This window comes from Acartia tonsa, chromosome 11, assembly GCF_053477335.1.
Source record: "Acartia tonsa isolate MP-2025a chromosome 11, ASM5347733v1, whole genome shotgun sequence".
In the NCBI taxonomy this organism is placed as follows: Eukaryota; Metazoa; Arthropoda; class Copepoda; order Calanoida; family Acartiidae; genus Acartia; species Acartia tonsa.
In genome coordinates this window covers 29,167,111-29,183,452 of record NC_137270.1, presented here as the reverse complement: position 1 = coordinate 29,183,452, position 16,342 = coordinate 29,167,111, and the positions used below count along the sequence as shown (strand labels likewise).

Here is a 16,342-nt window from a genome sequence, read left to right as displayed (position 1 = left end):
ACAATTAGTGATTGAAACGTATGAATATTCCATTTAATAAACAAACCATTCAAAATTCATTAAAAGTCGCCAAAGTTGTTTAGCCAACTAATAAGAAAACGTTATTAAAAAACTTTGAGGACTTGCGTAATAAACAGTCTCCCCTCTCTCTCTGCCTAAACTGACATAAGTTTCTTTTTTAGTAGCAAAGCTACTCTATAATTCACTTTGTCTGTCCGTCAGTCCGTCCGTCAGTCAGTGCGTCAATCAGTCCGTCCGTAACGCTATTCAAGATAGACAGCTGAAATTTTTAGTGAAGATTTCCATTATATATGCCCATCTAATATATACATTGTTTTGTCCATCTGTCTGTTATTTGGGGTGCTAGATTGATTCCTAGATTTTTGCGTTTTTGTGATTTTCTCAACTTCATTTCATACTTTTTGAGCTTCGCTACTTATGGATGTTGTCATCCTTGTTTTCAGATTTAAGCTTAATGGTTTATGTGAAGTAAGAAAGTAGTACAAGTTAAATGAAATGAATTAATGATAAAATTATTAAATAAGATTATAATAAATGGAGAAAAATGTAAAACCTTGACATTATGAAGTTTTTCAGTTGTCTTGGTAAGTCAACATAAAATCTTTATTTATTTGAACAAATATTCCATTAACAAAACATAAAGGCGAATTTCTCGGCTACTATCGAAGAAAGTTGCCTAATTTTTATGATGATCGTCTAAACTTGTCATTGGTTATCTTCTATTTAATTTACTTGGTACGTCTATCTGTCTGTAATTTTATGAAGAATTTTTTTATTTGTGTAAGAAAAGTTTTATTTACTTTAATGAAATTTTAGTAGTTATGCTTATAAAATGGATGCATCTACTCTATATCTCACTTGGTTAGTCGGTCTGTCTGTTTTACCCAATGGGGTATCAAACGTCTATATGGAAAATACATCTTATCTGTTACTATTAAAGACAAATGGCTGAATGTTTTGGTGAAGTTTCCACAAACCTATAATTATCTCTTCCATAACTCACTTGGTTCAGTGTTCATATGTCTTCAATTCTCTTGTGGACATCAAATTTTATGAGGAAAAGTTAGTACTTATCAGCTGCTTTTAATATTTACAATTTCATGTGTCAATCTTGTTGAAGCAGCTTATAGTGCCTAATAAATTGACAATACAAATAGCCAATGATAGGCCAGAATACATCTATATTGACCAATGGTAAAATGTTTACTTGCCTATCATTGATCATTTGTATTATATGACGTTATTTTTTATCAGTACTATAAGCTGCTTAATTCTTGTTTACTATAGGTATACTTTTAATAATATTGAGTTATGCTGATGGCCAATATAGACCAGTTACTGTTAATACTCCAAAGGTAATTTTAGAGTTAGGTATGGAACATAAACGAATATATTAGTTGGCCTTTAAGCTTATTAATGTAAAATATGCTATTATTAAGGGAATTTAATTTTAAAAAAATCAGACCTCAATCTTAGCTAACCTCTGTTTTTTTTTACACAGACAGACGGACTAGCCTTAGTTATAGAATCGTTACAAAAGAAAAGTGTTTAGTTATTGAATTTTTGTCGCTAAAATTAAACTTCATAAATCAGATACTTTTCTTATTTCTTAATACTTTCAGGGAAGCCTCCTTGGGAGAGAGGATTATGTGAATGGAAAGTACATCTACTCATTTAGGTAAGAAAGGGCAGGGAGGGAGGGGACATTGGGGTGTTTATTACACTAGTCCTCAATGTCTTATATTTAATAAAGTTTTCTTATTCATAGACTTAACAACCACGGGGACTTTTATCGAATTTTGATTGGTCGGTTCATTAAGTTGAGTGTCCAAACGTTTCAACCACTATTTTAAATTCACAGAAATGATTATTTTGTTTATCATCATTTGGGATGTACAACATTTAAGACAAATATACAATTTGATTTCTTAAATTAGTGGCTTTGAATACAAGAAATTGGATTTCTGTTGGTTTAAATGTCAAAAAGAATAAATTCTTTTTTATTTTTTTTTAAATTTTTATTTGTCAAGTTATATTTTCCAGGGATCTAAAGACATGAGACTATCGCCGATAAATTGACTTCCATCCTCCTCAATATACAAAATTACTCAATCTGTAAATTGCAAGTATTGGTTGAAACCTTTGAACAATCAACTTAAGCAGCCAACAAATGAAAAGTCCCCAAAGTTAATAAGCCAACTTTATTGTAAAACTTTTGGGACTAGTGTAATAAACAGCCCATTCTCCCCTCTGTCTCTGTATATTTTCTATTGTTTGATTAATCAATGTTTGTCTCATTTTCTTATTTTTCATCATTAGACATCAAAAATGGAACAAAATACTATAACAAGATGATTTTGTTAGGTGAAAATCTGCTAATTAAAGATTCTTAACTAAATTTAATTAATTACATAATAACAAGAATGACAACATTCATAAGTAGCGAAGCACAAAAACATGGATTTACAAACAGACAAAGTAAATCAAGAAAATGTTCAGTGGTCATAAAGAAGAAAGTAAAAATAAGAGAAAGGTGGAAATTAGGATAGAAGATATTAAGACTGATAAAAAATCACGACACCCTGATCAAAAATGTTTATATGTCTTTTTTTGCATGATCCATGAACAAAGTAAGTTGAACCTGGTTATTACCTCCCCCCATATTAAGACTTTTTCCCAACAAAAAATAAAAATGACAGCTTGGACGTCCTTGAATCAAAGCCCTTCTTGTTGTATTTAAATTTTTTTTTACATGTTCATGTCTTTTGTTGCATGACCCAAGGACTGGCAGACAAAGTAAGTTGGACCTGGGGGAGGGGTAAAAGGGGGTTATTATCATCTGGCCCAACATATAATTACAAGTATATTAGATATTAACCCTCCCATCTATTAAAAATTAAACTCCAGTTGTTAAATAAAAAAAGATTAACAGCTTGGACATTTTTGAATCAAAGCCCTTCTTGTTGTATTTAGAATTTTTTTATATGAACATAATTTTGAAAATGAAAGTTTTTGTGAAAAGATAAATTTACATAAATAAACACCTGTTATGTACTAAATCCATATGTTGAAGTATAGATGTGTTTTATGATGAGTAGATATTACTTCATCCGTTTATAATAAGTCAAGAATGCCGCGTTTTTTTCGACATTTTTTAGACCTGTCGTCTTCCGTCAATCAATCATTATTATGAAAATGCCTCGTAGGATATAAACAGAGTATACAACTTAGAAATTAAAAATTTTAAAAAATTTATTTTAGCCATTTGCATAATGTCTAATAAAGCTCTAAAAAGATGCATTAACTAATATAAAGCCAAAATGGATTTAAGTTTATTTATTTTTCTTCTATAAAAGCCGTAACAACAAAAGCGAAATAATTAAATAAATAGTTGTATACTCTGTTTAAATACTTCGAGGCATTTTCATAATAATAATTGATTGACGGAAGACGACAGGTCTAAAAAAATGTCGAAAAAACGCGGCATTCTTGACTCAAAAACCCATCTCTGTGTCCCCTATGTATCATAGATTTCAAATCATTTTGAAAGCTGCTCCATAAGTACAGAATAAGTTATTTTTAATATCGAATCTACTTAACAAATTGGTAAGTACATCTGACTGACGAGTATCAAATATTTGAAACATCTATGTTTATAAACGGATTTTTATAACTTTAAAAATCATAATTGCTATAGATACTTTCTTTTTAGTTATAAATTACATTGCTTCCCAATTAGAATTGTTAGATTTTATTTCTTACTTAGTTCAACCAAGATTCGAACATAAAACAAATTCTGAATAAATTATTATTATGACATTTCTATTATTACTCAATTGTCTGTAGATTAAGGCAATTTAAGACTTCATACTTTCATTTAACTACCTTATTTCTCAAATCTCAAAAATATTAGAACTAATTTATGTGCAGTAAAAGGGAGCATGGGGGGGGGGTTACAAACCATGTAATAGCACGACTTTGTTACCTTAACATGATTAAACCAAATCATGTTTTTGATACATCTATACACACTCCATTGTGTATAGATCAAGGACGGGTAGGACATAATCACTTCCTTTGACGGGTGTGGCTTTTTAAATATGTTGACAGGGACCAATAGTGGCAGTACAGTTTTGTTCAAATTATGTATTATGCCTTTATACAGTTTAAGCGAATAGGGTCTACTACACTTATGGCCGCCAGAAATATAATAAAAAACATATTTATTTTATGAAAAAGGGGAATTCAATATGCCGAGATTCCAGAAGGGAACAAAAGATTTCGTCCTGCAGGTCCTTTTACCAGCTCCTGGAGTAGTACTAAGGCTGTCCAGGTAAGCAAAGATAGTTTGTAGATAGGCGGATAGATAGACATAAAATTATTGGAAGATTGACCTCCCCCCCCAAAAAAAAAAAAAAAAATCTCCGATAAAATTTTTTTTATTCCGTTTCTTTTTAAATCTAAGATAAAATATTGAGTTACAAAATTCAACTCCCCCCGTCCTCAAGTGCCCCTAGTGGCCGATAGTACATACACATATAAAAGATTTGACCCACAAAAATGCATATTTATAGTTTTATTACCTCTGATATACTTGTTGTTCTGTAGGAAGACGGTCCACCCTGTCCTCAACCATTTGTTAACACAATCACCAATTACAGAGAAGATTGTCTACATTTGACAGGTACACTTTTTGGCGTATTCCATCAAAGTTGATATTGAGCACTGGAACCCCTCTTTTTGTTTAAAAATAAATTGGAAATAATGTGAAGGGTGAGGGTACTTTTAGGGCTCAGGCATAGAAGAAAAAAAAACTAACCAACCCATGTTATTTTTAATCGTTTTAAAGAATAAGAGAGGGGCTGTTTTAGTGCTTAACGGGCACTTTAAGGGAAAGCATCGCTGTGATATATTGCATCTTTACAAGTGTCTTTTATCTTCAGTGATTAACCGACGGTAGGGCTTTTATTTATTCATTCCCTCAGTTATTTTAAGAACTACTTTTTTCCATCATAGTTTAGCGTCCAAAATTTTACAACCCATTTTTCATTTTTACTCTATCTTTTAAATTGTCATTATCAAAGATTTGACTTCTTGTCATTACCCATTTCTAGATTGATAACAATAGTAGCATGACCAACAATAATTAATCTTTAACTGTCTTCAAAAAATAATTTTCCTGTAATTAAGAATTCATTATTTGATTACAGTTTGGACCCCAACGTTGCCTTCTGGTAGAGATGAACTTCTTGCTGTCATATTTGTGATACATGGAGACCTTCATACACAGGATAATATTCAATTATATCCAGAGGTAAATTACCCATAAAAACTATATCAATTAGTTGGCTAAAAGTACCAATTTGCTAAAAGTAGAACTTTAAAAAAATTATCTGAAATTAGATCATTGATTAATATTATTGAATAACTAACGGACGAATCCCTAGCATCTACTAGTTTTATATGTGTAAAGAAGGGCAGAAAAAAAACTAAGAAAGAAACGCCATCCCAAGACTTGAATAAAAAATAAAATAGCATGAAACCATCCTTGTTTCTATGTGAGGCTTCCCTTAAAAGGAATATCTAATCAGATTGATAAATATTTAATTCTTAAAGTTCAGACAAAAAAAACTTACTGATGTATATAATAGAATAACAAAAGTAAAATTAGGTTTATACAAGATACGTTTTTAATCTTAAAAATATATACCAGGGTAGTTGCGCTGCTAGGAAGAAAAATATATAGGGCCATGTGTAGGAAACGAAGTTGCGTGTTTCGTCATATTTTCACAGTAGCTTTTCTACTATTTCTAGCCACTGCGGGGGCTCTAACCCTGCTAGGCCAATTACCTAACCCTGATGGGAAATCCCCTAACCTAACCTAAAATAACCTTTTAAAAGATACTGTAAAATTACGGCGAAACCCGCAGTTTTGTTTCCTTCACATGACCCGAAAAAATCATTATATTTTCATCTTAAAGGCTTAAAACATTTTATAGATAAATTGTTTTGTTGTAAATTTGTCTAGCTTTTGGTAGATAAATTGATCCAAGTTTGAAATTAATGTATCTTTGGCACTATTTCTTAAAAGACCATAAGATACCCCCAAAACCCCACTCCATACTCCATGCTGCTAGGTTAGAATCGTTGAGAAAAGCCTGCATTGCTAGGCATAAAGCAAATTTAAAGAAACAAATCCTAATTATTTCCAATACCATTAAACAGTTTTTTTTGACTATATAAAATCTAATTTGGCTTTATGGGAAATGGGTGTTCAAAATAAATACGAGAGATTTTACCAATATATTTTTATTCAGGATTTAGTAAGCTACCAGAATGTTGTTGTTGTCAAAGTTTCATATAGGTAATATTATCCAGATTTGTGTTTTTTTGTTTTGTTTTATTCACATATACACTGGTAGCTGCGTCCCTAACATCTAAGAGCTCTGCATTCAGAAAAATATCTGAAAACCATTCGAAGACTTAGTTTTAATAAAAGCATAATCATCCCGGGACCTATGTGAGGCTTTATTAGGCTTAAGTTTTAAGCGTGATCTTATAGGACAAACAAAACAGCTTGCTACTTTATATTAAAGAATAATTTAAAGGATGATAAAACCCATAAAAAGCAAATTTCTGAAGTAGACAGATAAGTGTTAAAGATAAGTTGATCCTTTTTTTTCATAAACTATTCTTCAAATCTATAATACAAAGTAAAACGATGTCTGTCTGTCCGTCTGTCTGTCTGTCTGTCTGTCCCTTAAGATCTCGGTAACCACTGAACCGATCGGATTCTACTCTTCAGGGTATATACCTATTGGTCCTGTGGTGGTTTTAAGCTATTTTCTTGGGGGGTGGGACACCCCTAACCCCCCCAAAAAACAAAAAAATCCCCCCCCCCATTTTTTTCTTTTCTTAAGATTTTCTTGGTCCTTAAACGAATTTCGCCTTAATTTTTTTTATCACCTCTTGGGGCAAAGCCCCTAGAGGCTAGGAACGAAGCCGCTAGTTTATATACAAAGTGATAGAATGGTTGCAAATTGGTTAGAGAAATCGGGAATAGTCCCTTTCGTCGTATTTTTAAAATGGCTTTTGATAGGTTATTTTAGGTTAGGTTTGGTTATATTGAGTTAGGTGATTGCCCCACAGGGTTAGGCAATTGGTCCCGCAGGGTTTGATCCCCCTGCCGGGGCTAGAAATAGGAGAAAAGCTACTGTGAAAAAAAACGAAGAATCGACCATTTAGAAGCGTTGCCACGAAAGGGACTTCACCAATAACATATCCTTCTATTTCAAACAACTGTCTTGTTTTCTACATAGAATACATAATACAAAAATTCTATGTTTCTAATTTTAGGTTATCTTATATCTAAAAAAATGTTAAAAAAGGCATTGAAACATTAAAAAAAAATCTTAAAGCTCTAAGATTTCAACATATTTTTTTATAGACTGAATGTGTTTGGATTTCTGAGCCTAGAGAATCCAGTAATGCCTGGAAACCTTGGCCTGCTGGACCAGTATTATGCTCTTTATTGGGTTTATCTGTATATACAATACCTGGGAGGGGATCCTAATCAGGTTAAAACAAATCATATTATTTAATCAGTGCACACAAAACATTAAAAGCTATGCCCGCTGGCTGCTAAAAATATGAACTTAGCTGTAGGTTTAATTTTTATTGATCAATCAAAAAGTTTTTTAACCGCATTGGTAACCTTTTATTTCTTTTCATATGCTTTTTTTTAACAGTGAGCAATTTGTAGCTTGTCACTATAATCAACTATTGGCTTCAGACCAGTGGCTTGCACAGACTTTTACCAGGTGGTTGTCAGAATAGAACTCGAAAATTTGAGAAACCCGTTGCGATTTTTGATACTCCTTAAACCAAACCCGAGTAATATACAACAAGGGGGTGTAGATGGGTTGGTCAGAGGTGGATTTGCCAAGTGGATGGCTACATTATTTGTACATGTCTTTATTTTAGATAACAGTGCTAGGGACAGGTTCAGGCGCATCTGATGCTCTGTACCATGCATTGTCTCCAATATCTACACCATACATAAAGAGGTCAGTTTAATTTAATGCATTATTAGATAACAGAGTTCCTATATGAATCGTAAATTAGATATTTATTGATTACTTTCTTATTGAAATCTTATAAAAATTTCAAGTAAATTTAATGAATTTCGACCATTGAAAATCATATTAAGAATTATCATTTTAATTTAAATTAATTTAATTTAGAGTAATATCTGTGTCAGGAAGTCCTCTTTCTCCCTGGGGAACTTCAGTTAAACCTCAAGATAATGCATTGAGGTTATATCTTATAAATATATATATCTATATCTTTCTTGCTATCCATTTTTTCTGTCCATATGTCTGTATAGTGTATACCAATCATGGTCAAGAATTTCTATCTACCAATCTATTTACCTAACTTATTGTTTTTCTCTATAATTTTATTTTTAGTATGATAATAAAAAGTATAATAATTTTGAATTTATATGCATTAAAATATTATATATGCAATTTTATTTATTTAAGATTTATCCAGCTGCTAGACTGTGTAAGAGAATCAACTAATGAAGTTTTGGATTGTTTACAACAAGTTTCTACTAAAGATATCATCATGGCTTTAGAGGTTTATTAATATCATAGCTAATAATATACATAACAATATATCAATCAATTTCTAGATCAACATATAGAACAATCTTTCAATAATTTTTAAACCAATCTATTAAATATTTTTTGATCAATATATCCAATTTCCCGATCAATCTATCAATCAAATTATCCATAAATCTATCAACCAATCTATCAATCAATCTATAGATCATAAACTATTTATTGATCAATATATCAAATGAATTCATCAATAATGCTATCAAGCAATTGATCATTCAATTTATCTATAAAAATATTTATCAACCTATTGATCAATCTATCAAGCAATGTCTAGATAAATCTATGAAATAATATATTAAATATTATGTATATTCATCTATCTATCTATTTATAGCTACCTTTTAAGGGGAAATGTAAGTTAATTATTTTGTCCTGTAGATAACATATCCCTAAAATTATCTTTGTACCAAACTTTATTTCAGTTGCATATTCTAGCTCTTTAACTATGTATTAATCAATTGTAATGTATTATTGTTTAATGTGTAAATACAATAGTTTATCGATCTATATATCTATTGATTTATAGCCATATTTTTAAGAAAAACGTAGGCCAATTATTTTGAATTTATCTAACAATGTATTTATTTAGAGCCATTTATCCCGAGGAAATGTTAGCCAGTTATTTGGTCCAGTAGATGATACATTTCTGAATCCTAAAGATCAATATCTGGGAGCTAACTTTTCAACATTGGTTCAAAGATTTGCTTACAGGTAATTGTTTATTTATTAAATATATCATGATTTATGTTTTTTATGGGGGTTACAACAATTCTTACATAATATCTGTTTGTACCAAAAGATCTTGATACCAGCAATACTGTTCTTATTTATGGTTAAAGTTTCTTATAAGCCCCTTTACGTTTATTTCTGTTTTAAGTGAGGGTTCCTTCAATAACTTCCCTTTCAAAAATATATAATTACAAAATTTACGATGGTGAATCGTCCCCCCCCCCTCACTAGAAAGTGTTTCTAGACATCCCTAATGGCTTAGCAGTTATTGTAAAATACAGTTGTTATTAGATTTTTAGAGAGAAGCTGCACTGTTAAATAATAAATTCCTTTATTTAGTAATCAATTGCCAATAATGTTTGGAGAAAACATTCAAGATGGAGAAAGTGTTATTCAATATTTAAGGTTAATTATTTAGTAGAGGGGTTTCTTTAAAAGTCTGATGTTTAAATTGGTCTGTTTATAATTGTTAAGAGATATTTGGATGATTTAAATTATACTTACAACAAGGATGACACTATCCATAAGTAGCGAAGCTCTAAAAATTCATAGAAGAAAAAGGAAAAAGTGAATTATTTATATTTAAAAAAGAATATTAACACACAAAAGACTCAATGCTTAAGTTTATAGTTGCATGAGTTAGTAAGGAGAATCAAATACCTTCAACAGGCTTGCTTATTACTAAGCCCCAATAGGAGCATGAAAGGATGTGTATTTAAAAAAAATAATGTAAATTGTTCGGTTGAATATTCAACAATATCACATATTTTAACTGCGGTACTAAACACTCAAGAGTGGCCAGATAAAAATAGTTCCAAATTGATTTTAGTAAAATATATTGATACTTGTATAAAATAATGCCTAACTCTCTTGTGAAACCAACTTTTTATCTATTTAGTTATTTTCTGGATTCTGCTCGGGCCCAGGACATATCATACAGAATTGAAAATACTTTTATACCAGCAGCATTGCATAATAATTTCAACCTGGTCAATAACAGAATGATACATGTAAGTATTTTAATTTTAATCTTTAATTGATTTTCAAACCAAATTGTTAAGTAGTACGCATAAGCTTAGTTTCAATGTTTTAAGTCTCAAAGTGAAATGTTTTATAAAAGCCATCGGACCGTCTAAAGTTTTCTTGAGACTCAGAGGATCTAGATTAACGTAGTCGGACAAAGTGACTCAAAAATCAGCCAAGTGACGTCATAGAAATGTGGGAGATGAGAGAAGAAGTGGGAAAGAAAAATCCTTAAAAAGAAACATTATGTGTTGTATCTACAAGATTTTAAGTACTTAAGACTGTTTGTTCTTTTTTAAAAAGTCAGAGCAGTCATGGCTCAATGTTTGATGGGTCTGTCTTTTTTATGCCAAACTGGCAATGATTGAGTCAGAAATCTGATTAAGGCGTCTATAGAAAGGTCTTTATATGCCCCATCAAAAACTCTAAACATTATAGGGTCTATCTACAAGATTTCAAGAACTTTAGACAGTTTATTCTTTTAAAAAAAGACTAAACTGTTTTAATTTGTAATAAAATATGCGCTCTCCACGTAGAGATAAATTTTCCACAAGGGCTAGGACTCGAGCTGTAGTGCTCAGAAGAGGTGAGTAGAAATCAAAATTCAATAGTGCTTCCTCATAATCATTTCTTGGACTTGATTTGGGTCATTTTTTGTTAGTTTTTGACCAAAACTCTAGGGTTTATATTGAAAAGAGTGAAGCGATTGGTCTTTTTTTAAACACCCTTTAGTAGGAAAGAAAAACACATTTCCCCTATAGAAATTTTATGTCCTCTAGAGCATTGCAGACAGACTGACGAATCAAGTAAGTTATTTAGTAGATCATTTGTAAAGAAATTTTCATTTACCTGGCTGACAGAAAGATATTAGGATTATTTGAGTAACTTCGCTATTCACAACTTTTCAATTAAAATTCTTTTACATAACTTTCTATGGCAACTTGAAGAATCAAATTTAGGATGTGCTGATTTATCAATTCTTTTATTATATTATCTTTTGCCAAGTGTCTACTTAATGTCTATTCAGCATTGACTTCCTACAATTTAAAAATTATATTAAACATATGTATTCATGAATCCATCTAGTTTTCAATCCATCCATCTATTTAAAAATACATTTTTTTCTACCCAACCATCTATTTAGTAAATTAATGTATCTGGTCCTACGACAAACGCAGGAGTCCCAAACGTCGGAGTGGACAAACGTCAGAGTGGACACTTAACCTAACTTAACCTATTTTAGACCATCTTATAGGTTTTTAAAGTGCCTAACCCCTATGTATTTTTATGCGTATTCATTTAACCATCTAGTTTATATTGTGTATGTTTCTTTTTTATCTATCTCACTATCTAGTGTATGTATGTATTATATCTATTTATCTATCAAACTTATTTAACTAATCTAACTGTCTTTCTAAATATCTATCTAACTATCTATATAACTATCTATCTAACTATCTACCTAACTATCTATCTAACTATCTATTCTAGGAGATGCTGATGCAACAATATTTCCCTGAAGCTGACAATCAATATCAGATCAGTCAGGTACTTCATATATCCTGTGGTACTTAGAATAAAATAGTCTAAAACACAAAGTAGAACGATAGCTGTCCGTCCGTCTGTCAGTTTGTCTGTCCGTCCGTCTGAAGCTTAAGATCTCAGTAACCACTAAACCGATTGGGCTCTACTCTTCAGGGAATATAGCTAATGGCCCTACAGTGGTTTTAAGCTATTTTCTTGGAATTTAAATATAATAGATATTTTCTAAATAAACTAAATAAAAGACTAAAACGCATAAAGTCCAATGATTAAACGTTTTAGTATGATCAAAAAAGATACTTATTTGATACTTAATTAAAACTTAAATCTGATAGTTTATAAAATATTGTTTTTCATATAAAAACAGTCAGTGTAATTTTTAATCAACTATTAACTATTATCAAAAAAAAAAAAATGTTAAAAATATAAAAAAAATTATTTCTAATTCCTTTTGTATCCTTTGACCTAGAGGAAATTAAAATATATTTCATTAATACAGTTTTGACATTCATGAAAAAACAGACAGGAAAAGTATTATTTTTGTAAAAATCTTCTAATGTTTTATTAAAACTTCACACAGAACTATTTTCTTTTGTGAGAATTTTTATCATCTTTTTTGAATTTACAATTTGCCTCAACACAAATATGAGAATACTTATCCTTGAAAAAATGCTATCTTAGGAAAAAGAAAAGTTATTGGAGAGGTTGGAACAATTTTTCACTGATTATGCTTTTGTTTCTCCAATAAAGGTAAGTTTCACCATTATTAGTTATAAATCAGATGAGGAAATAAAACCGTATAAATATTATGTATGCAATGCATTATACTTGTTCTATATTTTCTAAAATTTCAGGCAACTCTTAATCAACTTTCTGATGCAAGATTTGAGGTGTTTCATTTTGTAAATGATTACAAATTTTCAACCTTTAGGTATAATGTTAAAAATATTTTGTATTTGTTCAAGGAGTTTTTTTCTTCTTCTAATAGTCTAAGTATTGCTTAAATTTAACCTATTTACCCTCTAAAGGAAAAAATCATTGATATCTTATTTTTTCAATGGCTTGTAATCAAGTACAAAAAAATCTACAAAAGTTTTGCAACAATAGAAAATCAACGAAATTAACATTTTTAACAAATATTCATATATTTATAGAACTGCAGACCTAAAGTCATTTTATTCCCTTTTATTTGGAAACTCTCAATACACAAGGTAATGATTATTATATCAAGCGGCCGAGAAAAAGTAAAGCTTTTATACTTATCAATCAAAGACGTTCAAACTTTTTTTGGGGTTGTAAAGGGATGGGGGAATATATCTTTAGGCAAAGAGACATGTTTGTAGAATAATTTGGCATGATATTAGAGAAAAAGTAGATATTATTGGAAAGTGGTTAAATAACTGTATGTCCCCACCCAGAGGACCCTGTGCAGACTTTCAATTGGGTATTTGAAAATAATTCAATAGCGTCGGTAGTTCTAACACAGACAAGTCGCTCAAAATTAGCAAAAAACAATTTGCTAGCACACGAAAAAGGACCCAAACAAGGGGTTACAGATAGTTGTCTGGTTTTACATATATATTTTTAGATTTATTTTATAATAATGACACTTTTTTTATCAGGCTAAATGGAGGTAGACAAATGACACGAGATGAAGAGAGGGAAAGCCTGAGGGTGCAGGATTGGATCATTCAGTTTGTAAAATTTGGCAAACCATCCACATCAACACAATGGAATAGGTATAAAACATTTTCCAGTATCGCTTCGAACCGATAAAAATCCGGTGAATTAGCACCGGTTTCTGCCATACTAAAAATCATGTGTAGCATCGTATTAAAATATAATAAAAATCAAAAATTTAAATAAGTTTTTAGCCCGGCCCTCAGCCCCTAGGGGCTAAAAAACTAGTTTTAATCTTTAATTTTTTTTATATATACTAAAAGCTGTCCATAATTAGATGCGATAAAATAACTATCATCATACCTATACAAGCTTACTACTCGGGTATAACTTAAGTAGCACTTAAATTAAGGGAAGAGGGGTGGATGTAAGTCGACTCTCAACTTTCCAATTAAGTATTAATAAGATTTTTAAAAGTTTTTTTCAAGGGCGATTTACACTGTAAAGGAGAACCATATGTAACTACAACCCAAACTCCCAACTGTCTCATCATGCCCAAAAATATCCTACAGAGTAATGTGAAAGCTAGTCCCCTAAATATTTAATAAATGGCAATAATTTACTATCTTACATAAGGTTTTCATAATACGTAAATATTATTAAAAACATTTACATCGTCGGACATTATCATATAATCAGGATATAATAGCTCGGCAGCCTCCTTTTTAAGTACGGATTATTCAAAAAAATTGCAATTTTACTGAAGATTTTGAGAGACGGTAGAGTAATGTTTTAGTTTTTAGCGGCTGTAGCTAAGATTTTTAAAAAATGCGTGGCTGAAGTTGAATTTTAGGCTGCCATAATCAACACATTAGCGTTGGTGGCTACAGATTAATAAAAATACTCCAGGCGGACTGTGGATAGTTGAATCCCTGGCGGTTGCTAACCCAGCGTATTATTCCCCATTCATGTTTGGCATACGCGATACAATTTCAATATTGTCACACTTTCAATGAAGCCGAATTTTCTCTGTTAGTGAGGTTGAATACTTAAACTAGCCATTAAGAAACGTGTCAAAGTTTTGTATATTTTCCCATAAAATCTTTTTTAAGACAAGAAGTTGTATAGGGAATGGAGTTTGATCTTTATGAAAGTCATGCAAAACCTTAATCGTTAGGCAGATTATAACATGCCAATAGAACTACGAGACAGAGATGTTATAAAACTTTTCCGATATTCATAATTTTGTGACCTGAATAAACTGAACTTGAATGTATTTGCATAAGCTGAGTAATATTAGGAAATATGATCCAACTCTTTCATTATTATTATTAATATCACACATAAAGACATGTTTATATGAATGCCATTATGCCATCCATCAAAAATGTTTTTAAATTAGAAATATTATTAATATTTTGTTAGGATTTTGAATGATTCATCTGAAAATATTGCCTTGACTTCAAATAAAGAGTAGAACAGCAGCTTTTGGACGAGAAAAAATAAATCAAAAGTTTGTTACCATACACTTATTTGCCAATTAATTAACTCATTAATTTCAATATTTCTCCATCCCATTAAATATTAGGAGGTTTGTAGAACCATTTTATTAATTCAAGTATATCAGTGTGGGACATAACTACATAAACCTGGCACCCAGAGAGAGAGAGGGGACAATGGGCTGTTTATTACAATAAACCCCAAAGTTTTATAGTCACGTCTTTGGAGACTTTAGTAAATTTTGATGGGTTGGTTTATTAAGTTGAGTGTTTAAACGTTTCAAAAACTAATTTTACGCTACAGGACGGGTAATTTTGTGAATCATTATTGGGAATGTACATCAATTTATCGGCTATTGACAATTGTCTTATCCTTTTATATCCCTGATAATCCTGGCACCCCTAAAACAAAGACAGAGTTACCAATTAAATAAAAGTGAACAAACCTCTAGGTATGAGAGTGAGGGACAGAGTTATATAAACTTAGTTTCTGGCAGCCCTGAAACCAAATACAAAGATAGAGTTGCCAACTTTTGGAATAATCTACTTTCAAGGTTTGTGCATCATGTTGATAATAAAGTTGTTACATAAAACAGAATAGAGATACTCTAGAGACATATTGTCCAAATAAGACAATAGGAGAATACAGACAGTACATTCAAGACATCTCATTGGTTGAAACATTTTACAAATCTTTTCCTTTCGTTCGCATGAGTTAGCTATAAATTGTCGCATATCCTAGGATAATGCTTTTCTTTGGTAAATAAATTCATGTAAAATTTTCTTCCTTCGTATAATGTAAAGCGTATGACATTTTATATAATAGTTAGTTATAAAATTCTTTGGATAAGGTCAGGTTTCTAAAAATTATAAGTAAAAAAATCGTCTCAAATTTCGTTACCCGTATCTCGTACATAACAAAATGTAAAAAACGGTTTTCGTCTGCAAAAATATCCCTATTTATTATTAGTAAAATAATTACATTATTCATTTTTGACGGATTTTTGCTTTTCTAAGAGTTTTTTAGAGTTATAAATTCTTACAAACAGTTACAGCTGAATGTTTAAAGGTTGAATGAAATGGCAGAACCAAATTCTCCATCACCAAACACAACCGAATATGAGGTAGGATACTTTCATAATGCACTCTGCAGCAAGGTTTTTAGCTATCTATATATAGTGCCCTAGCAAAATGGCGATGGATGTCAATGCTTTTGGCCTA

At 30.9% G+C, this 16,342-nt stretch overlaps 1 protein-coding gene across 1 annotated transcript in view; it reads left to right on the top strand.

Moving 5' to 3' along the window:
* Positions 1–468: 468 nt before the first annotated feature.
* LOC145332120 (cholinesterase-like) overlaps positions 469–16,342 on the top strand; it is a 59,295-nt gene continuing 43,421 nt past the window's right edge. Inside the window, exons 1-21 of the mRNA XM_080177063.1 lie at positions 469–605; positions 1,309–1,376; positions 1,644–1,699; positions 4,261–4,354; positions 4,630–4,705; positions 5,232–5,335; positions 6,339–6,385; positions 7,469–7,598; positions 8,005–8,087; positions 8,265–8,336; positions 8,565–8,661; positions 9,298–9,419; positions 9,777–9,842; positions 10,336–10,447; positions 11,952–12,008; positions 12,684–12,752; positions 12,857–12,933; positions 13,157–13,213; positions 13,625–13,741; positions 15,574–15,675; positions 16,191–16,245. Of these exons, the coding sequence (XP_080033189.1) occupies positions 584–605; positions 1,309–1,376; positions 1,644–1,699; positions 4,261–4,354; positions 4,630–4,705; positions 5,232–5,335; positions 6,339–6,385; positions 7,469–7,598; positions 8,005–8,087; positions 8,265–8,336; positions 8,565–8,661; positions 9,298–9,419; positions 9,777–9,842; positions 10,336–10,447; positions 11,952–12,008; positions 12,684–12,752; positions 12,857–12,933; positions 13,157–13,213; positions 13,625–13,741; positions 15,574–15,675; positions 16,191–16,245 (1,683 nt within the window). The 5' untranslated portion in view covers positions 469–583. The remainder of the gene's footprint in view (positions 606–1,308; positions 1,377–1,643; positions 1,700–4,260; positions 4,355–4,629; positions 4,706–5,231; positions 5,336–6,338; positions 6,386–7,468; positions 7,599–8,004; positions 8,088–8,264; positions 8,337–8,564; positions 8,662–9,297; positions 9,420–9,776; positions 9,843–10,335; positions 10,448–11,951; positions 12,009–12,683; positions 12,753–12,856; positions 12,934–13,156; positions 13,214–13,624; positions 13,742–15,573; positions 15,676–16,190; positions 16,246–16,342) is intronic.